Here is a 27,481-nt window from a genome sequence, read left to right as displayed (position 1 = left end):
AACAACAAAGATCGAATAACATACTTGAATCCGGTCTTTAACTTTCTAGTTCGGATGGGACGAATCGAAGGATAAAAAACCATAAAAGTCAAGACTAAAGCCATTAATATTAGAGGTCAGAATGTTTGCCCTACAACCTTGTACACCGTCGGTTCAAGTTGAGTTCGGTTAAGATCAGCAGTTTTCACTTCCCGTTCTGTCGGATCTGTTCTCATCGAGTTATAGAACATCATCTAGGGAAGAGACTTGTTAAAATCCAGAACTATGATGTCGTATGCAAATTCTAAAACTTCAGACATTTAAACAATTTGGAACAAAGGCCAACGGACACTCTTGCTGCTGCTGGTAACTCCTCGGGTTCCTTAAAGTTTGCGATCTCGCTCAGCTCTTCGAATGCATCAACTACGTTTTGCATTCTCGCAACGAATTCAATCAAAAGTGAACTAAATGTTGCCAATGACAATGCACTTGCATTCTCGTATGTTTTTGACTCTTCCAAAACTTGATTCGTTTCAGGAATAAATGAAGGGTGTGCTGACCATGAAATCTGTTTCTTAAGTAAACCTTCGGAGGGTGCACCGGGGGAGACAATGGGGTTGACACTGACAATAGTCTTGAGGTTACCCAAACTATTTGGCATAGTAACCGATCGGAGATCAAGTACTGCCTCACTATGGGACTTATAACCCAGGACTTTATGTTCATCACTATCCAAGCTCAGAAAATCTTGAGGCTCCGACAGAACCTGTGATCGATTTCCGATCTCCCAACTCTCGGCATTGACAAGAAGGTAGGATTTCCGGTCAACTTTATTTTGCAACTCTTCTGCAGCCTCATGTAATTCAAATAGTATGTCAGCATGACCTAATTTCTCCATCTTTTTTACTTTGTTCCCAAGCTCACGCAACACTCTAGCACCTTCTGCACCAACCCTCTGAAGTTCTTGACGAAAGACTTGTCTCCGTTCTGGTGGAGCCTATACATACAAATATTATAATTCGAAACACGTGAAGCCATCTCTGTTTTTAGGGAAAAAAGGTGGCAGTTACAATGATAAGCACATTTCAATGAGGTGAAGAACTATAATGGATGTTCATCAACTAGTAAATTCTGATGATCAATCAAGATTCCTATATATATATTATGCACACGTGGATGCCAATGGATACTTCAAGAAAAATGAAGAGAGCAACATAGCAATGCACATACTGCTAAATGAAAAAGGAGAAGCCAATCCTCGGGATACTGCCGCACTTCTGTAGAACAAGCAATGCATGAAGAGCGTGGAATTGGTCATCAATTGCATGCATTCTAGAGAGGTGAGAATACGTACCTGTATTTCTGAAAGTATACAGCCATGTAAAGCCATAACCATGAATGCACAGTGCCTCAGGGCTCCACTTAATGTGGCATAATTCTTCCATGGGTAACGAAGTGACCTATAAGGACCATGCGGTGGCTCCCATATGGCGAAGCCCAACTTTACACCAGAACGGAAAAGGAAGTGAAAAACGTAATAAATACGAGAATACCATCATTTTAAGTAACAAGTGGAAGATGCAAGTACAATAAAAATTACCAGTGCTTCCTCCTGACTTTTAGATTCTACAGCTGATCTGTAGCCACTGTAAACCGGGTCATCTGACGCTTGATAAGTTAGAATTTTGGAAGGGACCCTTTTATATTCAACGCAATTAAGGTACCCTTTAACACATTCTGATCAAAAGTGAAAGAAAACAAGCGTGAGAATGATCGATTAGTTTCGAAATTCCAAGAGATAAATAAGTAAACTACAGATGCATACTAACCTTCTAAAGAACTTGCCACACTCATGAAATTTTTAGCTACCGAATTGTGCAGGTCCTCACCAGCCCAGATGGGGTAAATGCATATGTTAACGACTAAACAAACACAGGCACCGAGTGCTATCAGCAAAAATCGAGTAACAGCTGTATGGACAAATTCCCCTGTATTATACCCAGATACTGTTATGTAACAATATGTCAACGTGAACACTCGGAACCCGTACTCATAAGCCTTCAGCGTCGGGTATAGTTTTGCATAAGTTGAAAAGAACCCTGGCAACGTATGGCATGTCAGAGTAAACCTAACAGAAAGTCGTAAATAAACTAATAACTAATAGCATAATACATTATCATGATTCATGACCAAGAAATGAACCTATTATAAAGATGCTAATAACAATAGCAACTTCTTCCCATTTTCCAGCCAACTGCGACAACTCTGCCATAGCGAGAGCAAGCCCTCCGGCCGTTAATGTACCCAGCCCACGGTTAAATCCTTTGCTAAGAGTTGCTCCTGCAGAAATAAAAGGTGGGCATTAAAGTTGCTAAGAAAACAAAACACCACTTTCATTTATGCTAACAAAGATAAACGTAAAGTGCTTTTAAAATCGGAACCCCTTCCTTAACAAGCAAAAAGCTTTTCCATCGGTTTTACCGATTGAAAACTTAAACCTGAAAAGGAAGAAAGAACTAACTTACCAAGAAGAAAGTAAAATGCCTAATAACCAAAATGAAGATTGGCTGCTCAAACATACATGATTACAAGCCCGATAGAGTAAATAAGACGATCTATTCGATTACGGCATTGGGGGAAAGAAACTATTCATGAACATAGAATGGAACCAAATAAAACTAACATTTTAGAGGTAGAAAAATTCAAGAACACATGAATTACCCATGTAACCTTCCATAAGAACACATGTGAGAACAACATTGAAGATGACAAAATCAAACAAGATCAACACTGCTAAGAACCAAACTAACCCTCTTTTTTTGTCTTGAAAGCAAAAGAACAAATAGTACATCGGCAGCCTAAAATAAATACTAAATACACCATTTTTCTTAATTTTGTCATGATATTAATTCCAGTAAGCGACAATAAATAAATGGTAGATAAACTGAAATATGAATACTTTTTAAAATTGCTAACCTATGCTGAACTCAAAGACGACGACGACAGTGAGAATAGCCCAAACAGAGTGGTCACTGAGTTCCTTGATGGGTTCTTTCAAGAAAATAAGCAATGAAATAAGCATCAAGGCAAGACCCATCTTCGCAGAGAAAATAATCTTCCTGGGATCCGACATCCCCATCTGCCATGCCTTGCCCATAACCTGTCGAACCAACTCCGAAAACCCAGTTAGCTTGTCGCTTAAGTACCTGTAAGAAAACCATCTCCGTCCTTGTTCTTGTTCCAGTTCATCTCCACCTTCGTACAATCCAAGCACCGAATACCCCATTGTTCTCCCCCTTTTCTCCAGCAGGGAGTGCCTGAAAGAACCAAGCTTGGCAGCCATTGAAAACCCAGAAATTTCTTTTCACGAAATGTTCATAGATATATGAATCTGAGATCTGGAGAGATCTTTTTTTATGGATTTTTTTAAAAGTTTAAGCTTTGTTTCAATTAAAGCGACGGTGATAGAACAGTAGAAATAAAGCTAAGAATATTGGGCGGGTGGAGAAGTGAGAAACGGCATCTCTTAACCAGAGAAGACTAGAAGAGAGATCCCGGATCAAACTACGGATCGAAGTACGGAATGGTGGGACCCGAAGAGACCAAAATCAATGAATGGTGGGCGCCACGTAAATTTGTAAGAGATCCTCATAAAGTAACAGATTAATAATATTCATCCGTCCTTACGGTATTAATTGATAATTAGTTTAATATTATTTAAATATATCTTAAATTTGAGATTTTATACATATATAAAATTTTCGTTAAAAAATCTATATATCAAAATCAAATATATGATATAAATCAGATTAATAAAACTAAAACTGCAAAGACAACTAAAAAATATTTTTCATTCATTTTTTTTTTTGATTGATGGGTTGTCTAGTAGTATTTGTTTTTGGTTTCTTTTTTTTCCGACATATTTCATTGTCCCACTATCTCCGATTTTGTTTCTTTAAATATTTTATTTATGGGTGAACTATTGAAATTGTCACTCTTATTTTATAATTGTTCATTTTTGCTCACCTAATTCGAAAAAAAACATTTTGGTCACTTCAGCTATTTGTTTATAATCTTTTAACCATTTACGTTATTAAATTATAATATTTTAATCACTTGGACGTTAATATTATTTATTTGATGACTGACATATTAATAAAAGGATAACTTTTAGTTTGACCCTAAAATTTATAAAAAATACAAAGTTGCTTAAATTTTAGATAAACTATCAATTTAATCCCATGAATTCAATCAAAGTCTCCCGTCTTCAATTGCCGCTCACCATTATTTTCGATCATTGTATGCTACCATCAATCGTCATCACCAACCAAAATTTCTAATTCACTCTTTTTTTTCTTTAACTGCATGTGAATCCTATGTTCATTTCATTAAAAAATACTCCAATCTCCATAAATATAACATAAAACCTTTCACTTTATTTAAAATTAAAGTATAATAGTTAGGAAGTTTATGAAGAAAATATAAAAGAGATAGTAATTTGGTGATTAAAGACGTGATTTATTCATAAATATGTGATTCCTATGAGGTGGTAAAAGGGATTATCATAAGCATTTAGATTTGATAATGAGTTTGCCTGGTAATCATTGATTCTCAAGAGTGAAGGAGAGGGTTCTGGCATCGTAATTGCTACACTTTCTCGTTTCTTTTTTCTTTTTAATTATTAAAATATATCGGACATTCCAGATCATCTCTCAAATTATATGTATTTTTTGAACATCTATAAATTTTGTATTTAGTTTTAATATAAGATCAGAATTTGGAAATGTCAATATAGAATGTTTTAAAGTTTAGGGACTAAGTTAAGATATTGGTCATAGTTTTGGACAATGGATGCAATTATCTCTTAAATTCCTCAAAACAATTAAGGGTCTTAATGATAATTTAAAAATACGAGAGTCTAATTACATTTTTTTAAATTTTAGGAGGTTTAATGAGTATTTTTAACAACTTTGGGAGGGTCTAAAATATTTAAAACTTTTAAGACTCCATAAAAGATTCTAAAAACTTTGAGGGCCTAATTAATTATATTTTGTACCATGATTTCCAAAGATAGTAAGACAGCTATTATTTATTTTTTCAAGCTTGCAGTGAATGATTCTCAACGAAAAGTAACCGTTTTTTTTGTTGGGTGAAAAAATTAGGCTTAATATAAAGTAAGTGTCTAAACTTTATCTCTAACTTTATATTTTGTACCATGATTTCCAAAGATAGTAAGACAGCTATTATTTATTTTCCATAAAAAAAAATTCGTTAAAAATATGCGTCTAACTGTCGTTATAACCTATATACCTAAAAGTATAACGTAAGAAACGTTAGACATTTATTCTTAGCAAACAAAATTTGAGCACTTAAAATTAACTTAGGGTATAATTTGAGCACTAATTTTTGTATTAAGTCAAAAATATAAATATGACACGTGTTATTTAACAATTATTTTAACGGTTGTTACTGTATATGCACCTAAAAGTATAAACAAAATATTAAACACTTAAAATTGTAACAAAAAAAATATTAAGCACCTATTTTTAATGAAAATTTTCTTAGACACTTAATATTATCTTAGGATATAATTTAAAAACTTATATTTTCAGTAAGCCAAAACATAAAAACAAATAAGAAGAATAGTACAACATAAATGGACAGAAGGGTGGTGATTGAAACAATTTTTTTTTCTAAAAAAAAATTATTGTGTATTTTAATTTTTTAAATATTTTTTTAATAATTTATTCTTCTATAATTTCGTTCCTTTTTAAAATCTTAAAAATTCATCTTTTATCATAAAATTTTGTTTTCTTCTTTCAACACAAAATATGATACCAAATTCTTGGTAAATGATTGGTAAATGATTTTGACCAACTATTTTGAAAGTATTTATGGGTAGGTGTGAATGAGATATTTTAAACTTCCCAAATTCTCAAAGTTGTGGATGTAAACCTACTTCCTCATTCTAATTTATGGGTAGGTACGAATGAAACTTTAGATTGAATTTGAAGGGAATACCTTACACATCAATGACGTAAAAGAAAAAAGAAAAAAGAAAAAAGAAGAGAGAGAAGATAATAATAATATTATTATTTTTATTCAATAAAAACAGTGATTTAATTTAAAATATATATATATATGGATATTATTGTATTATTCATAAATATATAAAGTAAAATTATATTTTTTCCAGGTCAGGTCGGATCGAGTATTTTTCACCCTAAACTCGAATCTGGACCGACCCGAATATCCCCTTAAAAAATCCGATCCGAACCGAATATTACCTTTAAAAAACCTGATCCAACCCAAACCCAAATTAAAGTAAAAACATAACCCGATCGGATTGGGTAAGAACCCGTCGTGTTCAAGTCTCATGTCTATCCCTAAGAGCAATAGAGTGGAGCAACGGTTTGAGGAAGAAAATATGATGGGAACCTTGCATTATATATATAGTAGTATTATCATAAACATAATACATACATACATTTCTATTTCATAGTTTATGCTAAGCTCTTGTACTTCTGGCATCTCCACTTTGCAATTCATTTTCTTTCTTAGGGTCCGTTTGTTTCATTGAAAACGTTTTTTGGAAAATGAAATCCGGAAAATGTTTTACAGAAATGTAAATCATTTTTCAGAAAACATTTTTCAGTGTTTGGATAATACATTATAAAATATTTTACACTGTTTGGTTAATTTTTCTGAAAACAATTTTCAGAATCTGTTTTTAATAAAGAAACTGTACATATTCGATATGTTTAGTATTTATTATTTTTAAAGGTTATTTTTTATATATAATTATATTTTTATAAAAATATGTATTTTAGATAATATTAATAATTGATTAAAAATATATTATAAAAGTTTATAAATCCTAAGAATTGTTTAATTACTACACCAAATTAAAAACAACAATAATACATAACATTGTAATAATAATAGAATCAAAATATATAATTAAAGGGTTTATCACATTAAAACAATAATAATATCCAACCGTAATAATACAAATTAATTTTATAAGCTGAACAGTAAACAAATCTAATTAGCTTTACATTCATAGTAGAACAATGATTTTGATACTCGGTTATTCCTGGAAATAAGTTTCTCTCCACCAAATGTTAAAATCTTGGAGAACTTAAAACAATAACGTATGGACATATCTCATGGTTGAACGCACTATCATCTGGCATGAACACTGGAGGGGATCGACCAACTTTCTCACAGCCGACATCATATTCTACTTCACTCCCGTATAAACAATTGCCATTATTAATGCTAAGCTCTGAACTACCAATATATCAGGCATTTATCCTTGCTGGTTCCTTGTGAACTATTGATGTAGGTACAAAAAGGCGCCTTTCATTTATTTAGAACAGGGCTAAGAGTTAAGACAGGGCTAAGTTTTATTTAGAACAAGGTAAAAAAAAGGAAATCAAGTAACTTCAAATTTCCAGATAAATTGTTGTATCATGTACTAGAATAATCCAAACTTCTCAAAATGTGTGCAATCCATATTATAGCGTTAAGGAAAAAATTAGTTACTCTGGATTTCAAGGCAGTCGAACGAGTGTTAGGAGTGCCAATCTGACTCATTACAGTCTTTTGTGAGTCCATCTCCAAGGAAGGAAAAAGGGGAGTACCTGGAGGTGTTAAGAGCCTGACAAGTGAGACAACTCCTGTTAATACTGTCATATTACAAGGAAATAATTTAACTTGGTTACATTCATGTAGGGAAGCAAAGGACCAGCACAAAGCCGACAGAAGTCAACCTTAACACATTCTTTACTATAGATTCATGAAACATTGCGTTTGGATCTGATCAAATTGGAACAGAAAGGACATAGAACCAGGAGAAAGAAATGGAATCAAGATTTTAACAAGGAAAATCAATTCAACTCAATCCAAAAGAACTAAGAAGGTCAAGTTTTTAACAAGAAAATCAATTTAACCCATTCCACAAACAGATTCTTTACAGTCAAAACAAAACCCTTACCTAAACCCCAAATTTGCCTCCATAACTACGGCTTTCCGACAAAACCATAGAACCAGTACAGAATAAATAAGATTATACAGCGCATAAACAATCAAACATAATTCCACGAATTAACTAAATATCTAATAACCCATTAAAGACGACATGTTGCATTTTTTTTTGATAGGAATAAAAGGCCTCCAAAAAACCCCCTTGGTGGTTAACGGAACTTAAAAATAGTTCCTTGACCCACACAAGGAGGAAAGGAGTGCCCTAGGATTCAATAAATTCAAATAAAACAAAGTATACAACCCATCTCCCTCAAGAGAGATAAAACCAAAAAGAAACAGTCCTTAACAGAGCATAATTCACCCAATACCCGCCTTAGCTAGGACATCCGCCTCTATATTGGCTGTCCTACTAACCCACCTAATAAAACCTTCAAAAACACTAAGCTTTTGAATAATGTCTTTAACTATTTGAACATAAACAACAGGACAAGAGACCACATCCTTAATCCAGTCAACTGCCACCTGACTATCACTCTCAATAATCAGTCTATCTTTAACCCTATGACGAATAGATTCAAAAAAATCTAAACCCTTTAGGATAGCCTTCAATTCCATTAAAGTTGGGGGCCCCGGACCAGCCGGCTCTTTGAAGGAACCAAGAATCGAACTAGACATGTCTTTCAAAATACCACCTAAGCCACTCCTCTTCCAATCACTCGAGGTAGCCGCATCCACATTAAGTTTAACAAAACCTTTTGGAGGTGGGGACCAAGGAAACACGGTTGAAACCCGATAAGAATGGGATGAGTAGGAATCCACTATGGACGGGTCAGCAATAATATCATCCTTGGAAATACTAACATGAGTTTCCTTAGCTAGAAACCATGAAGCAAGCCTGCACCTTGCAAGAAAGAAAATCTCTGCTCGATCAAGCTTCCCTCCTTCAAACACAATAAAATTCCTGGTCTTCCAAATTGTCCATAGAACAGCTCCAGGAATGAATGGCCAGATAAGAGAGTTGGACTTCAAGTCATTCCAAGCCAATAGGAATCTTTTAGCCTCTGTATGAAAAACCGATTGAAAATTCCAATATCCCAAGAATTTCATCCAAATTGGCCAAACAAACGAACATGAAAAAAATAAATGCGATGAAGACTCCTCTTCAAGATTACAGAAAGAACACAAAGTATCATTTATGCCCTGAACACCTCTCTTAACCAGAGCTGTCTTGACCGCCAACTTCTTTAATATAACTTGCCAAAGAAAAGTCTCAACTCTTGGAGGCAACAGACCCCTCCAAACATTAGACTTCCAAAATTTAGCTTCCTCTGAATCGGGAGAACCCGAATAAGATAGGTTGACACATGATTTCACTGTATAAACCCCTTCCCCATTCCCCTTCCAAAACAATCCATCAGTGGCATCAGCAGAAATAGAGAAATCAGAGATCACAACCATCAAATTTGCCCATTGCTCAAATTCCCAGTCATTCAACTCTCTCCTCAACTGAACGTTCCAAATCCAACCCCTTGAACTGAACTCCCCAAACTGAGTTAATCTTCCTTCTTTATTTACTGCAATAGAAAATATTCTAGGGAACAATACCATCAACGGATGATCCATAGTCCAATTGTCTTGCCAAAACCGAATGCTCCTCCCATTGCCAATTTTAAAGCTATATTTACCTCTGATACTACAGCCCAACGAATCAGCATTATAATGGTTTCTCACCATATCTCTCCACATCCAGGATAGTTTAGGAGAGACTTTACTGTCAAACTGCATCAAGGAAGGATCCAATTTATATTTGATGCAGAGCAATTCCCTCCAAACCGCCTCCCTCTCAATAGCAAACCTCCAAGCCCATTTTTCCATGAGTGCCCTATTCACCACCTTTAAATTAGGAACCCCCAATCCTCCTTCAATTTTAGGTTTACAAACATCGGACCAGCTTACCCAATGTATCCTCTTTCTCCCATCACCACCTCCCCACAAAAAATTTGACATGATAGAATTTAGAGTCTTGTAAACTGATGCTGGAACCTTGAACATTGACAAAAAGTAAATAGGGAGTGAGCATAGCACTGATTTAATTAGAACTAGCCTGCCTGCCAGTGACAGAGAGGAGCCTTTCCATCCCGCCAGCCTCTTATTAAAGCTTTGAACCACTGGATCCCATAGGATGTTGGAGTTCCTATGTGGACCTAGAGGGAGTCCCAAATATTCTGAGGGAAAAGAGCCCACTGAACATCCAATCATAGATGCCCAACCCTTAATTTCCTCTTCCTTTAAGTTCACTCCAAATAATTTACACTTCTTTAAATTCAGCTGTAGACCAGAAATAATCTCAAACACCCGAAGAACCCTCTTTACATTCAAGATCTGTTTTTTCGACGCCCCACAGAACATAATAAGGTCGTCAGCAAATTGCAAATGGGTTAAATTAAAATTCCTCTCCTCCTTTCTAATGACCAGACCCGAAAAGAGCCCTCGTGAAACAGCCTTCGCTATTAAAAGATTCAATAGTTCCCCAACTATATTGAACAACAATGGAGACAAGGAACAGCCCTGCCGAAGACCCCTCGCCATAGGAATTTCCTCAGTTGGGACTCCGTTCACCAAAACTGAAACAGTCGCTGAAGTGACACATTTCGAAATCCAACCTATCCATCTAGAACCAAAGCCCATTTCCTTCATTATTCTGAACAAAATAGGCCAGTCAAGAGTATCATATGCCTTCTTGAAATCAGCCTTAAAAACACACCCTTTCAAACCATTCTTCCTCCAAAAGTCAATCCCTTCATTTGCTATAAGAGAACAGTCCAGGATTTGCCGACCGGGGATAAAAGCGAATTGACTTGGACTGATCAAATCTGAAATGCAGCTCCTAAGTCTTCTTGACAGACATTTCGATAGTATCTTATACAATCCACCAACAAGGCTTATAGGTCTAAAATCGTCCAGTCCACCAATGTTAGAAATCTTAGGAATAAGAGTGATGAAAGTGTGATTTACACCATGTTCCCATTCCTTCCCCAAGTAAAAATCATGAAAGAATTTCATAATATCTACCTTCAGGACCTGCCAAAACCTCTTAAAAAATCCCAAATTAAAGCCATCAGGACCCGGAGCTTTGTTGCTGCCACAAGATTTCACCACTTCCCACACTTCCTCCTCAGAAAACTCCTGTTCTAAGAACTGCTTCTGCTCCAAAAAAATTCTGGGAAAATCCAGATTCAAATCATCAAGCTCTAGAGTAGTTCGTTCATTATAGATCTTAAAAAAATACTCTTTAACTATGGCCTTAATTGCCTTTGGGTCTTCCACTGTTTCCCCTTTGAAGTTTAAAGCAAGTAGAGCATTCCTTTTATTCCTAATCGTAGCACAAGTGTGGAAGTATTTAGTATTGCGATCCCCATCAACAATCCATTTAGTTCTCGAGTACTGAAACCAGATCTGCTCCTGAATCCTGTAAAGCTTCCACAATTCTGCTCTTAGATTCTTCAATTCAACTAATACCTCACTGTCAACCGTTCCTTGCTTCTGTTGAATATCATCCTCTATCAACGAAATTTTCTTCTCTAACTCAGAAATCAAAGCACCTGGATATTTCACTCTGTTCCCAGACCACTTCTTAATTGCATGTTTGGTGTTCCTCATCAGACTAAAAACGCCTGCCTCGTTCTGACTACCCTTACCACTCTGAAAAGAAGAAACAACCAGATCCTCAAAACCCTCCTCATCCATCAAATAATTGAATAATCTAAAGGGTTTTCTGCCCCAGTCCACCCCTTTATTCTCCAGAACTATAGCATTATGATCTGACAAGGATCTTGGTAGAAGCGACTGCACAACGCCCGGAAACAGCTCTAGGAAGCGACAATCAACCAAAAAACGGTCCAATCTAACAAAAGTGGGATTATCTTGGTTGTTACACCAAGTGAACCTACCCCCGTTCAAAGGAAGATCAATCAAACCCGTATGGAGAATGAACTCATTAAAGATCTCCATTGAACTCCTACTTTGACCCCTTCCCAATTTCTCATCTTCTTGTAAATATACATTGAAATCCCCTCCGACACAAATGGGATAAGTCTGCCCACTAAGAAAACTGCTTAATTCTTCAAAAAAACCAGATTTCTCCTCCTCCACTGATGGACCGTAGACATTGATGAAACCACACCCGGAATCAATACTCCGAAATTTACCGAAAGTAGCAATGAATCTCCTGCTAACAAACTGATTCTCCAGCTCAAAAACATTATCATCCCAACAACACAACAGGCCCCCCGCTGATCCAACTGAAGGAGATTCCAAAATTCCTTTAAGTTTATAAATTCCACTTCTCCTAAAAAAAGACTTCCTAAATTTCTCAGTCTTAGTTTCTTGCAGCCAAAGAAAAGTAGGGTTAAAGTTGGAGACTAAATTCTGAACAGCCCTCCTTTTCTCGTTTTTCCCCAAACCCCTAACATTCCATGAACATATTACTAGCTTTGTCATCATCAAAAAGGAAATAGGTGCAGACACACTCCTCAAACAACCAATCCTTTATTAACCCCATTTACGCCTTTCTCTAAAGCTATGATTTTATCCAAAAAGGCTTCTTTCCCTTCCTTAAAAGACACACCCAAAAGCTTGCTAACCTCCCAAGTTTCCACCGCTTCTTTCAACAGAATCGAAAAAGCTGAGGAGGATGCTGTATCAATGCTCACCTTGTCAAGGGCTTCACGATACAGGATCCTTTTAGTTCTTCTCTTCCTTCTAATCAGCAAACCAGATTTGGACTTTAGGCCACCACCTTCTGAAAAGTAACCTTCAATCTCCCTTCCTACACTCCCACCCCCATATCCTTTGTCAAGATAAGGATCAAGACTCCCCTCAGCAATGTTCTCTGCTGATAAACAGAGCTGAATATTCGTACTGGAATCAACATCTAACTCCCTCTGCTTAACTACGGCATCCCCTGTTTCAGACGAGATGTTCAACAAATCCCCATACCAGTATCTTCTTTCCCTCGACCTGTTGTAAACCCTTTTACAATTGCTCAGACTTCTAGTTTCCAGCACATTACTCTCTGTTGTAAACTCCCTTCTAGACCGAATTAACTGCCTCCCCTAGAGTTGTTATTTAAAACCTGTTCCGATGGTCTTAAGTTTTCTTCTTCGGGGTCTATCTCCACACTGAATGGCTTCTCTACAATTGGACTCGATTCCATTCCCTTGGACACTCCCCTGCATTTTCCTGATAAATGGATGTTTTCAATAAATTCCCCAAACTTATTAATTGTATATGCTGGCCCAGAAATAAAACCCGAAAAGTATTTTGACCCAGTCTGCCCAGATTCTTCAGAATGGGCCTGAGATCCATCAGCCGAAAAATTTTGACTTCTAATCCCCAAACCTGCATACTCACCAACTTTAAACTTTCCAACAGTCTGACTTTCTGACAGACCACATTTAATATCTTTCCTATCTAAGGAAAGTCTTGCTAGCTGTCTGTCCTCACTAGCTCCTCCAGAAACATGAAACACTCCCTGGTCAACCCAATTGTCCACTGACAAACGATTTTCCCCTGCTGCGCAAGTCTCACCTTCCCCATGAACTGACAACAATCTGTCTTCATCCTTCTCAGACATCCTCTCTTCAAAAAATATCTCACCGGAATCCTCCACCGGAAAATTACTGAAAAACGAACTAGAGTATTCACTTGCTGATCCAATCTTGATACTTACTTTGTATGATCTTCCATACGATCCAAGAGTAATAACCTCTGGAACATCAAAAGGACTTTCCACCTTCAATAAGATTCTTGCCATGGTGAGATCTTCTCTTTTCCTTGTACTATCATGGATATCTACCACACTGCCCCATCTACCAGCCAACTTCTCGAAGAAGGGTTCATTCCAACACAGCAAAGGAACACCTTTTAATTCCACCATGCAGAAGGCAATTGGTTTCCCAGCTTCATTCAGTAGAGGTTCCACCCGCTCGAACCACTGTTTTAAAACTTCTTCCTTCTTACTCCATAACTCCAGCATCTCCTCATGAGATTTGAGGATTATCACACAAGAATTCCAGACATAGCCCCATCTCGCAATTTGAACATCGTGGCCTTCTTTTAATAATGCCGTCCGAATGAACTCCGCTTGAAAGGAGTATTTGATAATCCCTGTTAACGACCTCTTCACCCAGTTGGCGCTGTCTGTTGGGATATGCATCTCAATATATTTCCCTTGACAGTCCTCCTCTGGATATCCTCAGACATTAGACCATTGTTCCCCCTTCTATTCCCATTAGACAACAGAGCATCCCTATAAGATCTATCATCCCTCCTACTTCTATTAATATTATCTCTATCTCTTGATTTTGAAGATTCTGCACTAAACTGACCAACATCATTGTTTGAAGAAGAAAGCAACACCCTTGACCTTGAACGTTCATCCTTAAATCTGGCAGGACTAACTGAGATCTTCCTTCCATCAATCACAATCCCGTTTAACTCCTCAACAGCCCTCTTCAGATCCTCCTCCCTCTTAAAATGAACAAAGGCAAAAGTAGAGAACCTGTATTTTGGATTTCTAGTCTGACTGGGAATAAAAACTCTCGTAACAGGACCATGAACTAAGAATAATTCCCTAAGCGTACGATGGGAGACCCTTTTACTAAGATTATCGATAAACACCGACCAACACTCAACCGGAACTGACTTTCCTTTCAAATTCTCTCTCTCTACGTTTTTCTCTCTCTCACTCATCTTGTTCTGCTTATGTGTATATTACGACATGTTGCATTTAAATCATTATTCAGATCAGAAGCCAAGAAGCAATTAATCAAAAGCTAATCGACAGAAAACACAATTGTAATATTGTCGAATACAAGCAGATTTAATGGATAGCAGTAGGAATCAATAGCAGAGTAATAGAGAGGAAGTACCAGAAAATGCAGAGGGGAGAGAGAAGTAAACTCAAAAAAATGGAAAATTAGGGAAGGAAAAAGAAAAGGGAGAAGAAGAAACGAGACATACCTGAGAATACGACCGCCCGCCTTGCCTGTGAGAAGGATTCCAAACAGTCGTCAGTGTGGAGCAAGGGACGGGAGAAAGAATTCATGGTGTTCTCTGTGTGGAGCAAGGACTGCAAGAAATTTGGATTTCAACTTACCCTTTTCCAAACGGTAAGTTGAAATACCGTTTTTAAGCCTTAGTTTTCCATTGACTGGAAAACATTTTACATTGACCTGGAGTTTTCAGCGAACCAAACACCAGAAACGGGGAAAACGTTTTCCGTAAAATGTTTTCCCCGATCCAAACAGACCCTTTATTTCGATGGCCACATCTCGAGGGTTGAACTTCCCACAAACGCTTACTCTACACTGCTTCTTCTCTATCAAATGAGTTTCCAACTCTATACTCACACATTTCATCAAACATCAAAATATTATAAAAAATAAAGATTGGAAAGGACTATCTTTAGGGTTCTTACTAAGCATGTTTAATGATAATGATGATGATGAATATATTTCATGAGATGCTTATTCCATGGCACATAATTTTAAGCTTAAAAGACAAAAAAAGCTCAACATTCATGAGAATTTCCTTTAAAGTGTTTGCAAAGAGAAAATACAAACATTAGCTTATAAATCAGGGGCCAAAAAGAAAACCATACAAGTTCCAAGTGATTTGTTTTCTCATCCAGATATATGCAGACCCTTTATCTTGTGGCAACTACTCTAAACTGGGTGCAACTTCAGTAGGGTTAGATTCAAAGACATCCGAAGTAGAGGCATCGGGTTGTTCTAAAAGCTCCTGAGATTGGATCGACTCTTTGTATGCAGGAGTCTCCTTAAAATCTGTTGCCCCTTCGTTGTAAGTCGCCACGGCAATCCCACATGCAATCAACTGATAAAAAATAGAATGCAGAGACTTGGTAGATTCAATAATCAATTATAAAATGCAGAAGAAAAAAAACAAGCAGAATATTTTACATGTTCCATGGGTACCAATGAATCATGAAATAAACAACTTGGGCACACCCCCTTGCCAAAACAAAACTGGTACACTAAGGACTACACTTAGATTTATTGTACTTGTTGCTAAAATGTCAGTGTTAAACTCGAAACTCTCGGTGGATGCTCAGTGACCCAAGGAAAGGAAAGAAACTTTCCGGCAATGAAAATTATAATCTTCTTCTGATCTTCTCATTCATCAAATGAAATGGAAACTTTTCAACAACCAAAAACTAACCAGCATGTAAATAGATGTGGATCGGCAAATTCTCCCACTACTTTTAAGACTGAGCTTCTGAGGTAAATAACCAGTAAATCTTTTATGAGGTACGTTTCCTGCCTAATTGCCTAGACTTTAACGCTTTCAAAAAAATTTCAACCATACAAAAGAGACCGTTCCCAACCAATTGTCTTCAAAGAAATATACAACTTCAAATATCGATAATTCCAAGCATCAACAATGCAAAAATTGAATAGCGAAAAAACGAAAGAAGAAAGGCGGTGTTAAAAGCTTCGAAATTACCGCGAAAACGATGCCGAAAGCCCACAAATACTGAACAAGGAAACCAAGAACATCCCACTGCGGACCTTCAAATGGATCCGGCTGAAGACCCTGAAGATCCGGAAACGGCTTACCGTCAGCCGAAACCAAATACGAACTCCCACCAAGTGTAACGTTATCCAATCCAACTCCAGCAACACCATCATTTTCTTCTGTTATCTCCATTTCATCATCTTGTTCTTTGGTCGTGAGATTGCTCCTCCTGTTCTTGCTGTCGAAGCGTCCGGTTCGGAACTTTTTGGCAGCTGAGGTCAAGTGGAAGGTTCTGGGAGAGTTTGGGAAGAGGAGGCAGCGGCGGCGGAGGAGACCGGTGGGTAAGTGATTGTGGTGGAGGATTCGGACTCCGTTTCCGCTGCTACTAGTACTACTGCTATTGCTGATGGTTAAGGTTAGCGCCATTTGAGTGGAGAGCAGCGAGCAGGATAAGAATTAGAAGATTTTTATTTTATTTTATGGTAACGGTTTATTACTATTTTTATTAAAAAATAGAATTTTGCATTGGTCTTATTTAATCCACGGACTCCTCTCAACTTGGCCGGCCCAAGTTCTTCCATATAAAAGGTTAATTCAACAGAAAGTCCCCAAATTATAACACTCATTCTAAATTAATCCTTAACTTTGAAAAAAAAATCTATATTAATTACTAAATTATAATCTCATTTTAAATTGATCTCTATATTTGAAATATCATATATTAATCGTAAAATTATCGTATCATTCCTTTTTGATATCGTTAAATATCTTATATTAATCTTAAAATTATCAATACTATTTCATTTTGATATCACTAATTCTATTAATTTTTAAAGTTTTTAATAATCGAACACATAAACTTCTAAAATGTTTTAATTTTTTATAAAGTTATAAGAATTAAATATGCAATTTAAAGATTTTCAATGTTTTTATAAATAAATTTATTTTAGAAGCTCATTATGCTTTCATAAATAACTTAATTTTTTTTCAAGACTGTTGTTAATAATATATTAATATAAATTTAAAATATAATGATATCCATAATTTAAGAGTTGATATAATTCAAATTTAAAAGTTAATTTTGAAAAAAAGTTATACTTTAAAGATCAATATAAAATATTTGAAAGATCAAAAATTAATTTAAAATGAGAGTTATAACTAAAAAATATTATGTGCAATTATCTCCTCTAAAGATTAATATTTTTTATATGTAAAAATATTTAATTTATCATAGTTCGATAAATGAGTATTGTAACTCAATGTTGAAGTGGCTAACTGCACGAATCAATTTATCTCAATGGTTAAAGGAACTGTTATTATTCATAGTTTATTATCAAAAGACTGAAAATATTTCAAACAGATACTACTTTGCAATCACCTTTAACTTAATAAAAAAAAGTGGCTAACCCATAATTTAATAGACCGGCATGAATAACTCATAATTTAACTTTAATTGAACAAACAAACAAACACGAATAACTAAACAAACAAAAATTTATTATTCGTGTTCATTCATTAATGAATGTAACTTGTTCACGTTCGCTTGTTAAAATGAAAAACGAACACAAATGAACGAACGTAAATGTATATAAAATTAATTGGATTTATATTAGAGAAAAGTTTTTTTAAAAATAATTTTTGTGTTTATATTTTCTTTTAATTGACTTGGGCATTTTTATTATTTGAGTTTTAAAATATTAATGGATTTAAGGTTAAAAATTAGGGTAAACTACACATTTAGTATATAAACTATTAGTTTTATTTTTACTTTAGTTCTTAAACTTTCACTTGTTTCAAAATTATATCTAATGTTTATTTTTATTTCATTTTAATGTCTCTGTTAAAATTTTAATGAAATTGCTGCACGGATTTTTATGGGTAATTTATATCATTCATCACTTAACTATCTTCTCATTTCTATTTTGATCGCTAAAGTTTAAAAAATTTCAACTTAACTATTCAACTTTCAAAATAATTCATATTTTAATCACTCTAATTTATTTTAGTAATAACTTTTTGACATGACATTTTTATTATTATTTTATTAATATATAATTAAAATAAAAAATAAATTTCAAAGTTATACCGAGTAAATTTATAGTAATTTAAAGTTAAATAATTAAATTAAATTAATAAACCTCAGTGATCAAAATAAGAGTATAAAAATTGTTAAGTGATGGATGATGTAATTTATCAATTAAAAAGTGTCATGTTGTAACTGTTATATCAAATTTTTAACGGCTAGATTTCAAAACGTACAAAATATAAATGTTAGGTATGATTTTAAAACAAATGAATAAATACTAAAACGAAACAAAACAGACAATTTAAATATTAAATATGTAACTTACTTTATAATTTTTTATGTCTTAATATTTTAAACGAGTTTAGAAATTAAGTTGAATATATGTAAATGTTAGGTATGATTTTAAAATAAACGAATAGATATTAAAACGAAACAGAACATATAGTTTAAATATTAAATATATAATTTACCTTATAATTTATTATGTCTTAATATTTTAAACGAATTTAGAAATTGAGTTGAATATAAATGAACGAACATAAATAAATATAAACAAACATAAAAAACACAAGTAAACAGACATAAACAAATAAATTATTTTATATTTTTAAAGGTTCACAAACGTAAATAAACGAATAATTTTTATTTATTTATGTTCGTTTATTTAAATAAACGAACCTAAAATCACATTCATGTTAATTACCAAGCAATTCATTAAATGTTTACCAAACAATTCATTAAATGTTTACCAAACAATTCATTAAATGTTGGATTCGTTTAGAGGCGTATTCACGATTTTATTTGCATCTTATTTTCTGTTTCTTCAATTAACCAGTTCCACACTTGACACAAATTTACAAACCTAAATAATTAATTAATATCCACTGTTTTTATTTGGGGGTTGGATCCAAAACGGCACCGTACATACGGAAAAGATTCAGGACATAACGTAAGCTCCGAAATTTCCACCATCGGTTTCGTACAAGCCTCCTAACGCCACAAAATCACCATTATTGTTGTTGCCAACCGAGTCACCGCCGATTCCGAACTCGAACGATTCGTAACCCGGGATCGGGAACTCGTACCCCATCATTTCCCCAATTCCATCCCCTCCTGACACAACACTTTCTTCAACATCAACGCTCCTAAATTTCTGCCCTTCCTCAACGAACGAGAAACTCGGTGGCAAACCCAGTTCATCATCCGATGCCTCGAAAAGAAAACCTAGATCCGGCTTCGACTCACCGGGTTCCGATGATTTTACCGGCTGCGTAGCTTGAGTCGGGATTAGTATCTCTTCTTCGAAACTCTTGAGCACCGAGTCAAGTCCCTGAATCACTGGTTCAGGTCCAATGACCGGGTCGGAATCGTCCAGGAAGTTGAGCAAATCCTCCTGGATAAGCTTCGACTCCCGCAATTGAATGTTCCCATCATCGGCGTCGGGTTCTATGTGAGTAAACTCGTGCGAGTCTGAGCCGTTATTGGCCGAATCGAGACGAGCGAGTTTTAACTTAGCCGCCTCTGACTCAAAATCCTCAAACTCTTCCCGGACTCTCTTCTTGTTGTCGTCACTTTCCATTGGAAAATGGATTCAGCTTCGAAATTACAAACCAAAACAACCTTAGTGTTCAATGCATTAACTTAGTCATCGGATAGGGGAGGCTTTACAAGAAGCAAACAAGTAATAAACTTCTTTTAGTGTTGAGTGTTTGGATGGCGAGAAAGTTGATAACAGAGATAAGAACTGAAAACAAGTGAACGAAATAGAGAGGTGGCAGTGGACCGGAGTTTTTCTAGAGAGAGAAAATGGGCAGTGCTGGGTGAGTTGGAAAGAAATACTAAACCGGTTTATATAATAGTTGCAGTTGCAGACATAACATGGTCGAAACTTTTATTTTACATCTTTTTGGTTTTATTTTCCAGAAGTTATATTTATTTTTTATTAAGTTTAATAATGGATAAACTGCATATTTAGTCATCTATCTATTCACTAGTTTCTGTTTTGGTCATAAAACTATTTTTTTTAAATCATGCATAACATTATTATGTTTTGATCACTAACCGTTAAAAATAAACAGAAGTGCATATGTAACAACTGCTTTTATAAAAAAAAATCGATGATAATATGATATTACCTTATGATGACATGTTAGCATCATCGTTAATATTTTAATAGTATGTGATCAAAACAGAATTAAACCTCACATTATATGTGATTTTTAAAAATAATAATAATTAAATGATCAAAACAAAACTACGAGAATAGATAAATGATTAAATACATAATTCACTCTTAATAATTTTATAATTTTGATAAAGACAGGCACACCAAACGTGCGCGTGTAAAGTAGGGATAAATCTACAAATGCATATTATATATCCACGTCTGATCTAAAAGTCTAAATATGATAAATTATCATGATAACAGATAAATAATATCTTAATCACTTGAGATGATATCAAGTCTAATCTTTGAGAAAAAATAAACAAAAGGAAATAGTCAAACGACTAGTAAAAAATTAAAATATACTACAAAAAGACATATAAAAATATGTCATAAAAGTGTATTCATTATAATTTTAAATAAATAAATAAATAGAAAATAACATCAGTGTTCGAAAATACCTTATAATATATGATTTTAACTATTTTTTTGGATTTGCGAAAATGACCAACAAGTTCGCAACGCGAACTTCAATTTCGCAACGCGAATATGTAAATCGCAACGCTAATTATCGATATAGGTAAACAGTACTATTGCAACGCGATTTTCAAATTCGCAATGAGATTTTTAAATTCGCAACGCTAAGTACTGATATAGGTAAACAGTATCGCAACGCGAATATGTAAATCGCAACGATAATATGTAAATCGCAACGCTAATTACCGATATAGGTAAACAGTGTTATCGTAACGCGATTTTCAAATTCGCAACGCTAATTACCGATATAGGTAAACAGTACTATCGCAACGCGATTTTGGAAACTGTGTTGCGATTTACAAATTCGCGTTACGAATTTGAAAATTGCGTTGCGTATTTGGAAACTGTGTTGCGAAATTAGAGTTTGCGTTGTGAATTTGTTGGTCATTTTCGTAAATCTAAAAAAAATTTGATTAAAATCGTATATTATAAGGTATTTTCGGTGACTGAAATTATTTTCTCATAAATAAAAATAAAAAATGATATAAGAAAAGAAAATAAGAATTATTGACAAACAACGATCGGCATTAAAATTAATATAATCGTATGCAAAAAGACCAACACTGAAACTAATATAATGGCATGCAAAACAAGGATGAGAAAAAACTTGGGCGGCTACTCATACTCAATTTTTTTTATATATCCAATACTATTAGTTACATACACGACTTAGTCGATATTAATTATATATATATTGATTTATATGACACATACTTAAGAAAAATAATAAAAATACAGAGATTAGTTAACAGGTGCCTTTTAATTAAATTTGATTTTATAAATAAAGAAGTTGAAAGTGATCGATGGAAGGCATTAATGGGGGAAAATGAACAAAATAACTACCAGACATATAGAAGAATATCAGGCGGTATGACTCTCTAAAAACTCAATCTTAGAATTCATAGAGCAGTTTCAATAGGTTAAGAGAACAATATTTCTTTTAAACAACTCGAATTCGAGCAGTTATATTGGTAAATTTACGTACTTTATCAATGATTAAAAAAAAGATGAATAAATATTATATTATAATCACTCAAATTATTAAAAAAATTATTATGTATGCATAAATAATAAATTAAGTTATTTCTATAACAACAGAATATTTATATTAGATAAATTTTATTTTATATATAATTTCAATTTAGCTCTTTTTTTTCTTTAATTAAAAGTACATATAACATTAAAAAATATTTTTTCATTATCTATTTTCTAATTTTCCATTTGTTTTATTTTTCATGTCAAAGTTTCAAACAAAATCTTCAATTATTAATTTGAAAGGAATGGGAACCTCAAAATTTGCTATGTGTATGCATCACCGAAATTTGAAATGAAAGTAAGAGGAATTTAACTCAGAAATTTCCACGAAACAATGAGAGGGAGAGGAGATGTGACATTAGAATTACGTGCCATCCAACCTTCCTAGGTGGGTCCATCGTGGATAGTGAGGTCGTAAATTCTATAATACAAGAAGTCATTATATTAAAAAAAATACCTTTAATATTCATTAAAATAATTATTTTGATCTTAAACGTTTATTTTTATATTAATGAAAATTATAAATTAATAAATGATTAACGTTTAAAAAATATGAGTATTTTTATCATAAAAATAAAACATTACGACTCAAAATACTGTAGGAAAAAAAGAATAATGACCAATCAAACCTTAGGAATCCTTTTATCCTAAACGGAATATTATAATTCCAAATATATTTTTAATAAAAAAAGAAGACTATAAACCAAAATGATTATTTTATTAAATATTAGTGGACTAATTTTGACATTATATCATATATGAATATATATGAGTTAGCGTTTGTATACATATTATGAGAATTAAAATGTAATTATATTTTATGAGTTAAACATATTTAAAATTTTAAAATTTATTAAAATTAAATCTATATGTAATTTTTTAGTATAACCACCAATATCTAATCTATTTACCAACTAATCCGAATTGGATACTGCAGAGATGAAGACGACTCTCTCAACCCAATTTGCTCCATTCGGAAATGTCAAGATTCAAACCCTAACCTTATTTAAAGGATATAATATCTCATCTTATTAGACTAACTGATTGTCTATCATTTATATATAATTATTAGGATAATAAATTATATCTTCGTATGATTATAGATTTATATTCTCGAGTGCAAATCATTCTTAATGTATAATTTGATAGGTTTAAACAGGAGGAGAATTTAATTGAATTGAATTAAAAAAATTCGAGTAAGCTGAGTTGATGAGCTTTATTTTATAACTCAAATCTTATTTGTATTTTTTATTAGAATCAAACTGAGTTGTTTGAGTTTTTATTTAAATTTAATTGTAAATATTTATAATATTTTGGTACATATTAATTTAAATTTAAATTATTTTTCTATAACCATATACAATATACATATATATTTCACATATGTAACCTGCATATATTATGCAAAGTTGAAGGACTCGACTCGAACTTAAAAATCAATCAAACAATTATTAAAAATTCCAGCTATCCGAGTGTCATTCAAACTTCATTTAAAAAAATTCAGTCGAGTTTGTAAAATTATGATTCGAGTCAAAAATTTTAATATCAAATAGAATTGAAAAATTCAATCTTTTAGAGTTGAATCTTATTCCCCTAGGTTTAAATATGCCAAAGGTTCATGTATAATTTTATAATTTAAAATTTAACCCCCTATATATACAAACCAAGCGATTTTGATAATAAAAGAATTTTTGTTATTCATTGAGGTTACGAGTTCGTGTTTCATGAATATCAGAGGTTTAAACGTTCAATATCAAATGATTGAGTGCTATATTAAAACATATATTACCTTTTACTTAACTTAAATTAATAAAAAAATTAATCCCTGTACTAATCTTATGTGAAAATTTTGACCCTCCTCTAATTTTTATTTAATATTATATCCTTATTCAAAATTTAATTTAATTACTGATAAAAAGAATTATATTTCAATATTAAATTTAAATAATTATATCTATAAAATATATATTATCAATAGTTAAATTTTTTAAATAAATATTATTTATAATCACCTTATTTCTTAAAAAAATCTACGTATATTAAATAAAATAATCATCGCAACGATAACGGCAACTCTGAGCTGCCACCATCTATCCTGCAACTGTACATTTAATTAAAATTAGAACTTAATAAATATCTTCTATAAAAAAATTCATAAATATATTAATGCAAGCGAAAAAAAATTAGGGAAATATAGGTTTTAAAAAATCAACTTAAGATCTAAGTTATTTGTTATAACATTTAAAAAATTTCATTGTATAGAAATAATGAATTTTATAAAATATAATAAATAATTAAAATTCGTCATATGAACATAACGACATCCATATAGTTTTCGTCCGATTCATATGACATAATTTATTTTTAATATATATATATATATATATATATATATTATGAAACTCATAATACAAACATAATAGATTTTACGTATATTATAATAAATAATTTAAATTTCAAAATAATCTTTTAATATCCACATATTTCAAAAAAGATTTCTGCCCATAACATTTTTAAATTTTATTCTATTTATTGATTAAGTATTTATTTTTAAGAAATATAAATCATCATCAGCAAATCTCTACTCTTGGTCCCACCTCCTTAATTCTCGCCGTGTAGGCAACTTTTCGAAGCCGAACCAACATATTGTTATCGCGCCGACTCGACTAACAATTTCATCGCTTTCGTGGCTCATATACATGCACGGCGCCACGTCTACCCTCATCCCCACCCACGTGTTACTGTTGCTCACCGACTCCGGTAAGACTTCAGATTCTTTTTCCTTTTAATATTTTTTTATATTATTATAGATTGATTCGTTTATATTTGACGAACGAGTTTAAAACTTAATAAATAATAAAATGATTATTTTATAATTTTAATAATAGAATGATTTAATAAAATAATTTTATATATTCATAGGATTATTTTATAATTCTTAATAGTCATAAAACTCAATAAAATAATATCATATAGTCAGAAAATCATTTGTATTCTTCATCCTATATTAAGTTACTTTATTTTAATTTATTTTATATGTATTATATATGTATTATTTATTTATAATGTTTCATTATGAATTCATTGAGTTGTTTTAATGGTAAAAGTAAATGTTATTTTTTTAAGATTTCGTTCGAACAATTACATCTGCCTGTTGTATACATTATAGTATTACTTAATTATTTGTATAGTTGATATTTTAATTGTAAAATGGTTGAAGGTGTTTTGATTTCTATATAATGAAAATATTTTGATGATAATATCTTAATATTTTAAATTATTTTGATTTTATTTGAGCAAAGACATCTCAATGGAAGTATTTCAATATTGACATCTCAACATTATGACGAACGAGGACATAAAAAATATATTCAATGACAACATTTTTATAAGGTTTAATTTCTGAAACTCATTATAAAAAATGAAAAATTACCAAGTCTGTAGTTTTGTTTATTTTTAACAACGGATGACTAAAATAGAACAAAAATCATAACTACGTATGATTTTGAAGACAAAATAATTATGATATCAAAATGAAATCACATAAATAATTAGGTGACTAAGTACGCAATTTATCCTAAAATAATTTATCAGTTAATAATACACTAAAGATAAGGTGTGGATGAGACGTTAGTTATGGATGGGCATACATAATACATTGTCTTTGTATTATTCTTTGTTACGATAACGTAAAATAAAATTTTGGTACTCCAACAAACATTTTGTTCTCAACATATAGAATTGACAAAGAAAAATAATATTTGATTCTCGTGTTGATTTATTTATTTTTTTTGGATAAATTAATCAGCTTCATTATCCAAAGAACAAGTTCAACAACAAGAACAAAATCTGCTACAGAACCAACAGTGTTCTGTGTACCAAAAAAAATTAACTTACAAAAGAATCAAGAGCAGTTTATATTCCAAAGTGTACAAAGGGTAGAATTAGTGCTATCATTTCTATTTATGTTCCTATCCCTCAGCTGAAATTGCACCACATCCTTAATGGCAGTGAACAGCTCTTGGGTGTTTTCTGCAGTGACCTTGAAAGAGCCTCCTGTTTCTTTCTTCCCATAGGATATAGATGAGAGAATTAAGAGCAAGCTTCAAAATCAAAGTTAGCAAAGATTTACCTTTCCAAGTAGAACTCGCCATCACAAAAAAAACATCCCAATAGATTATGAAATGTTGCAGACCAGTGTGAGTGAAAACAGAATTCCATAATTGCTTGGCCATATGACAATGGAGAAACAAGTGCTCCCTTGTTTCCCAAGGATCGTTGCAGAATAAGCAAAGACATTCATTGATAATCCCCATTTGGTGAAGTCTCACTTTTGTTGGAAGCCTATTAAGTAATGTCATCCAAGAAATCAAGTCGTGTTTAGGAATGTGCAAAGGGAACCAGATAATTATCTGCCAGTGGACTTGGCATCTGTTTTCACGAATTGCATCCCAAATTGCATAAACTTTCATTGTTCCAGCAGACAACACTGAGGAAGCCTCGGTTCTAAGTTTAAAAATACGCCTCAAGTTCCAGCTATATGTGGGATGAACATTAAAATTCCAAAAATTGTTGCCTTTAAGAACATAGTGGTTGACCCATGCAACCCATAGAGAACCTTCACCTGCTAAAATATTTTTGATATGGAGAATCATACAAGCTTTATTCCAAGTCTTCAAATCTTTAAGACCAAGCCCTCCCTCGGATTTCAGAAGACATGTGTTTTGCCAACTCACTTTAGCTCATTTCGTAGCTTTATCCTCACATTTCTAGAAAAAACGTGAGCAAAGTTGTTCAATTTTTTTAAGGACTGAATGAGGAAGTGAGATTTGCCGACACCAATAATTAGTGATACTGAATAAGACAACTTTGATTAATCCCAGCCTTCCAGCATAACTTAGAGATTTAGTAGACCAATGATTTAACCTTGCTCTAATGCTATCAAAGAGAGCAGCACAATCACTTTCAGTAATTTTTCTGGTGACAAGAGGAATTCCGAGATATCTTACAGGAAGTCTGTCAATTTTAAACCTTGTGAGCAGTTTGATTTCCTTCAGAATTGAACAATGAATACCAGCATCATAAAGGTCACATTTTGAAGCATTAATCTTAAGACCAGACATCTCATAAAACATATCAAGGACACTAGATTGACATTCATAAAGCCTTTGACACATTGAATTGGGACTTCATTTCTGCTATTTTACAAGCCA

The 27,481-nt window shown here is 33.1% G+C and overlaps 4 protein-coding genes across 4 annotated transcripts; all 4 read right to left on the bottom strand.

The window, feature by feature from the left end:
* Positions 1–76: 76 nt before the first annotated feature.
* LOC120204607 (aluminum-activated malate transporter 9-like) lies at positions 77–27,178 on the bottom strand. The gene is made up of 8 exons (XM_039204668.1): positions 27,166–27,178; positions 13,965–13,974; positions 2,956–3,339; positions 2,182–2,319; positions 1,809–2,078; positions 1,580–1,716; positions 1,334–1,480; positions 77–976 (listed from the first exon to the last, which is right to left on the bottom strand). Exons 3-8 carry the CDS (start codon positions 3,320–3,322, stop codon positions 284–286), a joined length of 1,752 nt encoding a protein of 583 aa, XP_039060599.1. The 5' UTR covers positions 3,323–3,339; positions 13,965–13,974; positions 27,166–27,178; the 3' UTR covers positions 77–283.
* On the bottom strand, positions 14,152–14,721 carry LOC120204655 (RNA-binding motif protein, Y chromosome, family 1 member B-like). The gene has a single exon (XM_039204713.1). It carries the CDS (start codon positions 14,719–14,721, stop codon positions 14,152–14,154), a length of 570 nt encoding a protein of 189 aa, XP_039060644.1.
* Positions 15,676–16,994, bottom strand: LOC120204609. The gene is made up of 2 exons (XM_039204671.1): positions 16,495–16,994; positions 15,676–15,864 (listed from the first exon to the last, which is right to left on the bottom strand). The coding sequence occupies exons 1-2, from the start codon at positions 16,930–16,932 to the stop codon at positions 15,691–15,693; spliced, it is 612 nt and encodes a 203-aa protein (XP_039060602.1). The 5' UTR covers positions 16,933–16,994; the 3' UTR covers positions 15,676–15,690.
* Positions 19,309–20,371, bottom strand: LOC120204608. Its single transcript, XM_039204669.1, has one exon. The coding sequence runs from the start codon at positions 20,109–20,111 to the stop codon at positions 19,470–19,472; it is 642 nt and encodes a 213-aa protein (XP_039060600.1). The 5' UTR covers positions 20,112–20,371; the 3' UTR covers positions 19,309–19,469.
* Positions 27,179–27,481: the final 303 nt, after the last annotated feature.

The sequence above is a fragment of the Hibiscus syriacus genome, unplaced genomic scaffold, assembly GCF_006381635.1.
Source record: "Hibiscus syriacus cultivar Baekdansim isolate YM2019G1 unplaced genomic scaffold, ASM638163v2 tig00011079_pilon, whole genome shotgun sequence".
NCBI lineage: Eukaryota > Viridiplantae > Streptophyta > Magnoliopsida > Malvales > Malvaceae > Hibiscus > Hibiscus syriacus.
The sequence above is the reverse complement of the archived record's forward strand: the minus strand, read 5'-3'. Positions and strand labels throughout refer to the sequence as shown.

Coding starts and splice junctions, on each gene's coding strand:
- LOC120204655 (XM_039204713.1), bottom strand. CDS start 14,721: ATGAGTGAGAGAGAGAAAAACGTAGAGAGAGAGAATTTGAAAGGAAAG.
- LOC120204609 (XM_039204671.1), bottom strand. CDS start 16,932: ATGGCGCTAACCTTAACCATCAGCAATAGCAGTAGTACTAGTAGCAGC. Junction 15,865..16,494: donor CTTTCGGCATCGTTTTCGCG/GTAATTTCGAAG, acceptor ATTTTTTATCAG/TTGATTGCATGTGGGATTGC.
- LOC120204607 (XM_039204668.1), bottom strand. CDS start 3,322: ATGGCTGCCAAGCTTGGTTCTTTCAGGCACTCCCTGCTGGAGAAAAGG. Junction 1,717..1,808: donor TGTGGCAAGTTCTTTAGAAG/GTTAGTATGCAT, acceptor ACTTTTGATCAG/AATGTGTTAAAGGGTACCTT. Junction 1,481..1,579: donor AAAGTCAGGAGGAAGCACTG/GTAATTTTTATT, acceptor TCTGGTGTAAAG/TTGGGCTTCGCCATATGGGA.
- LOC120204608 (XM_039204669.1), bottom strand. CDS start 20,111: ATGGAAAGTGACGACAACAAGAAGAGAGTCCGGGAAGAGTTTGAGGAT.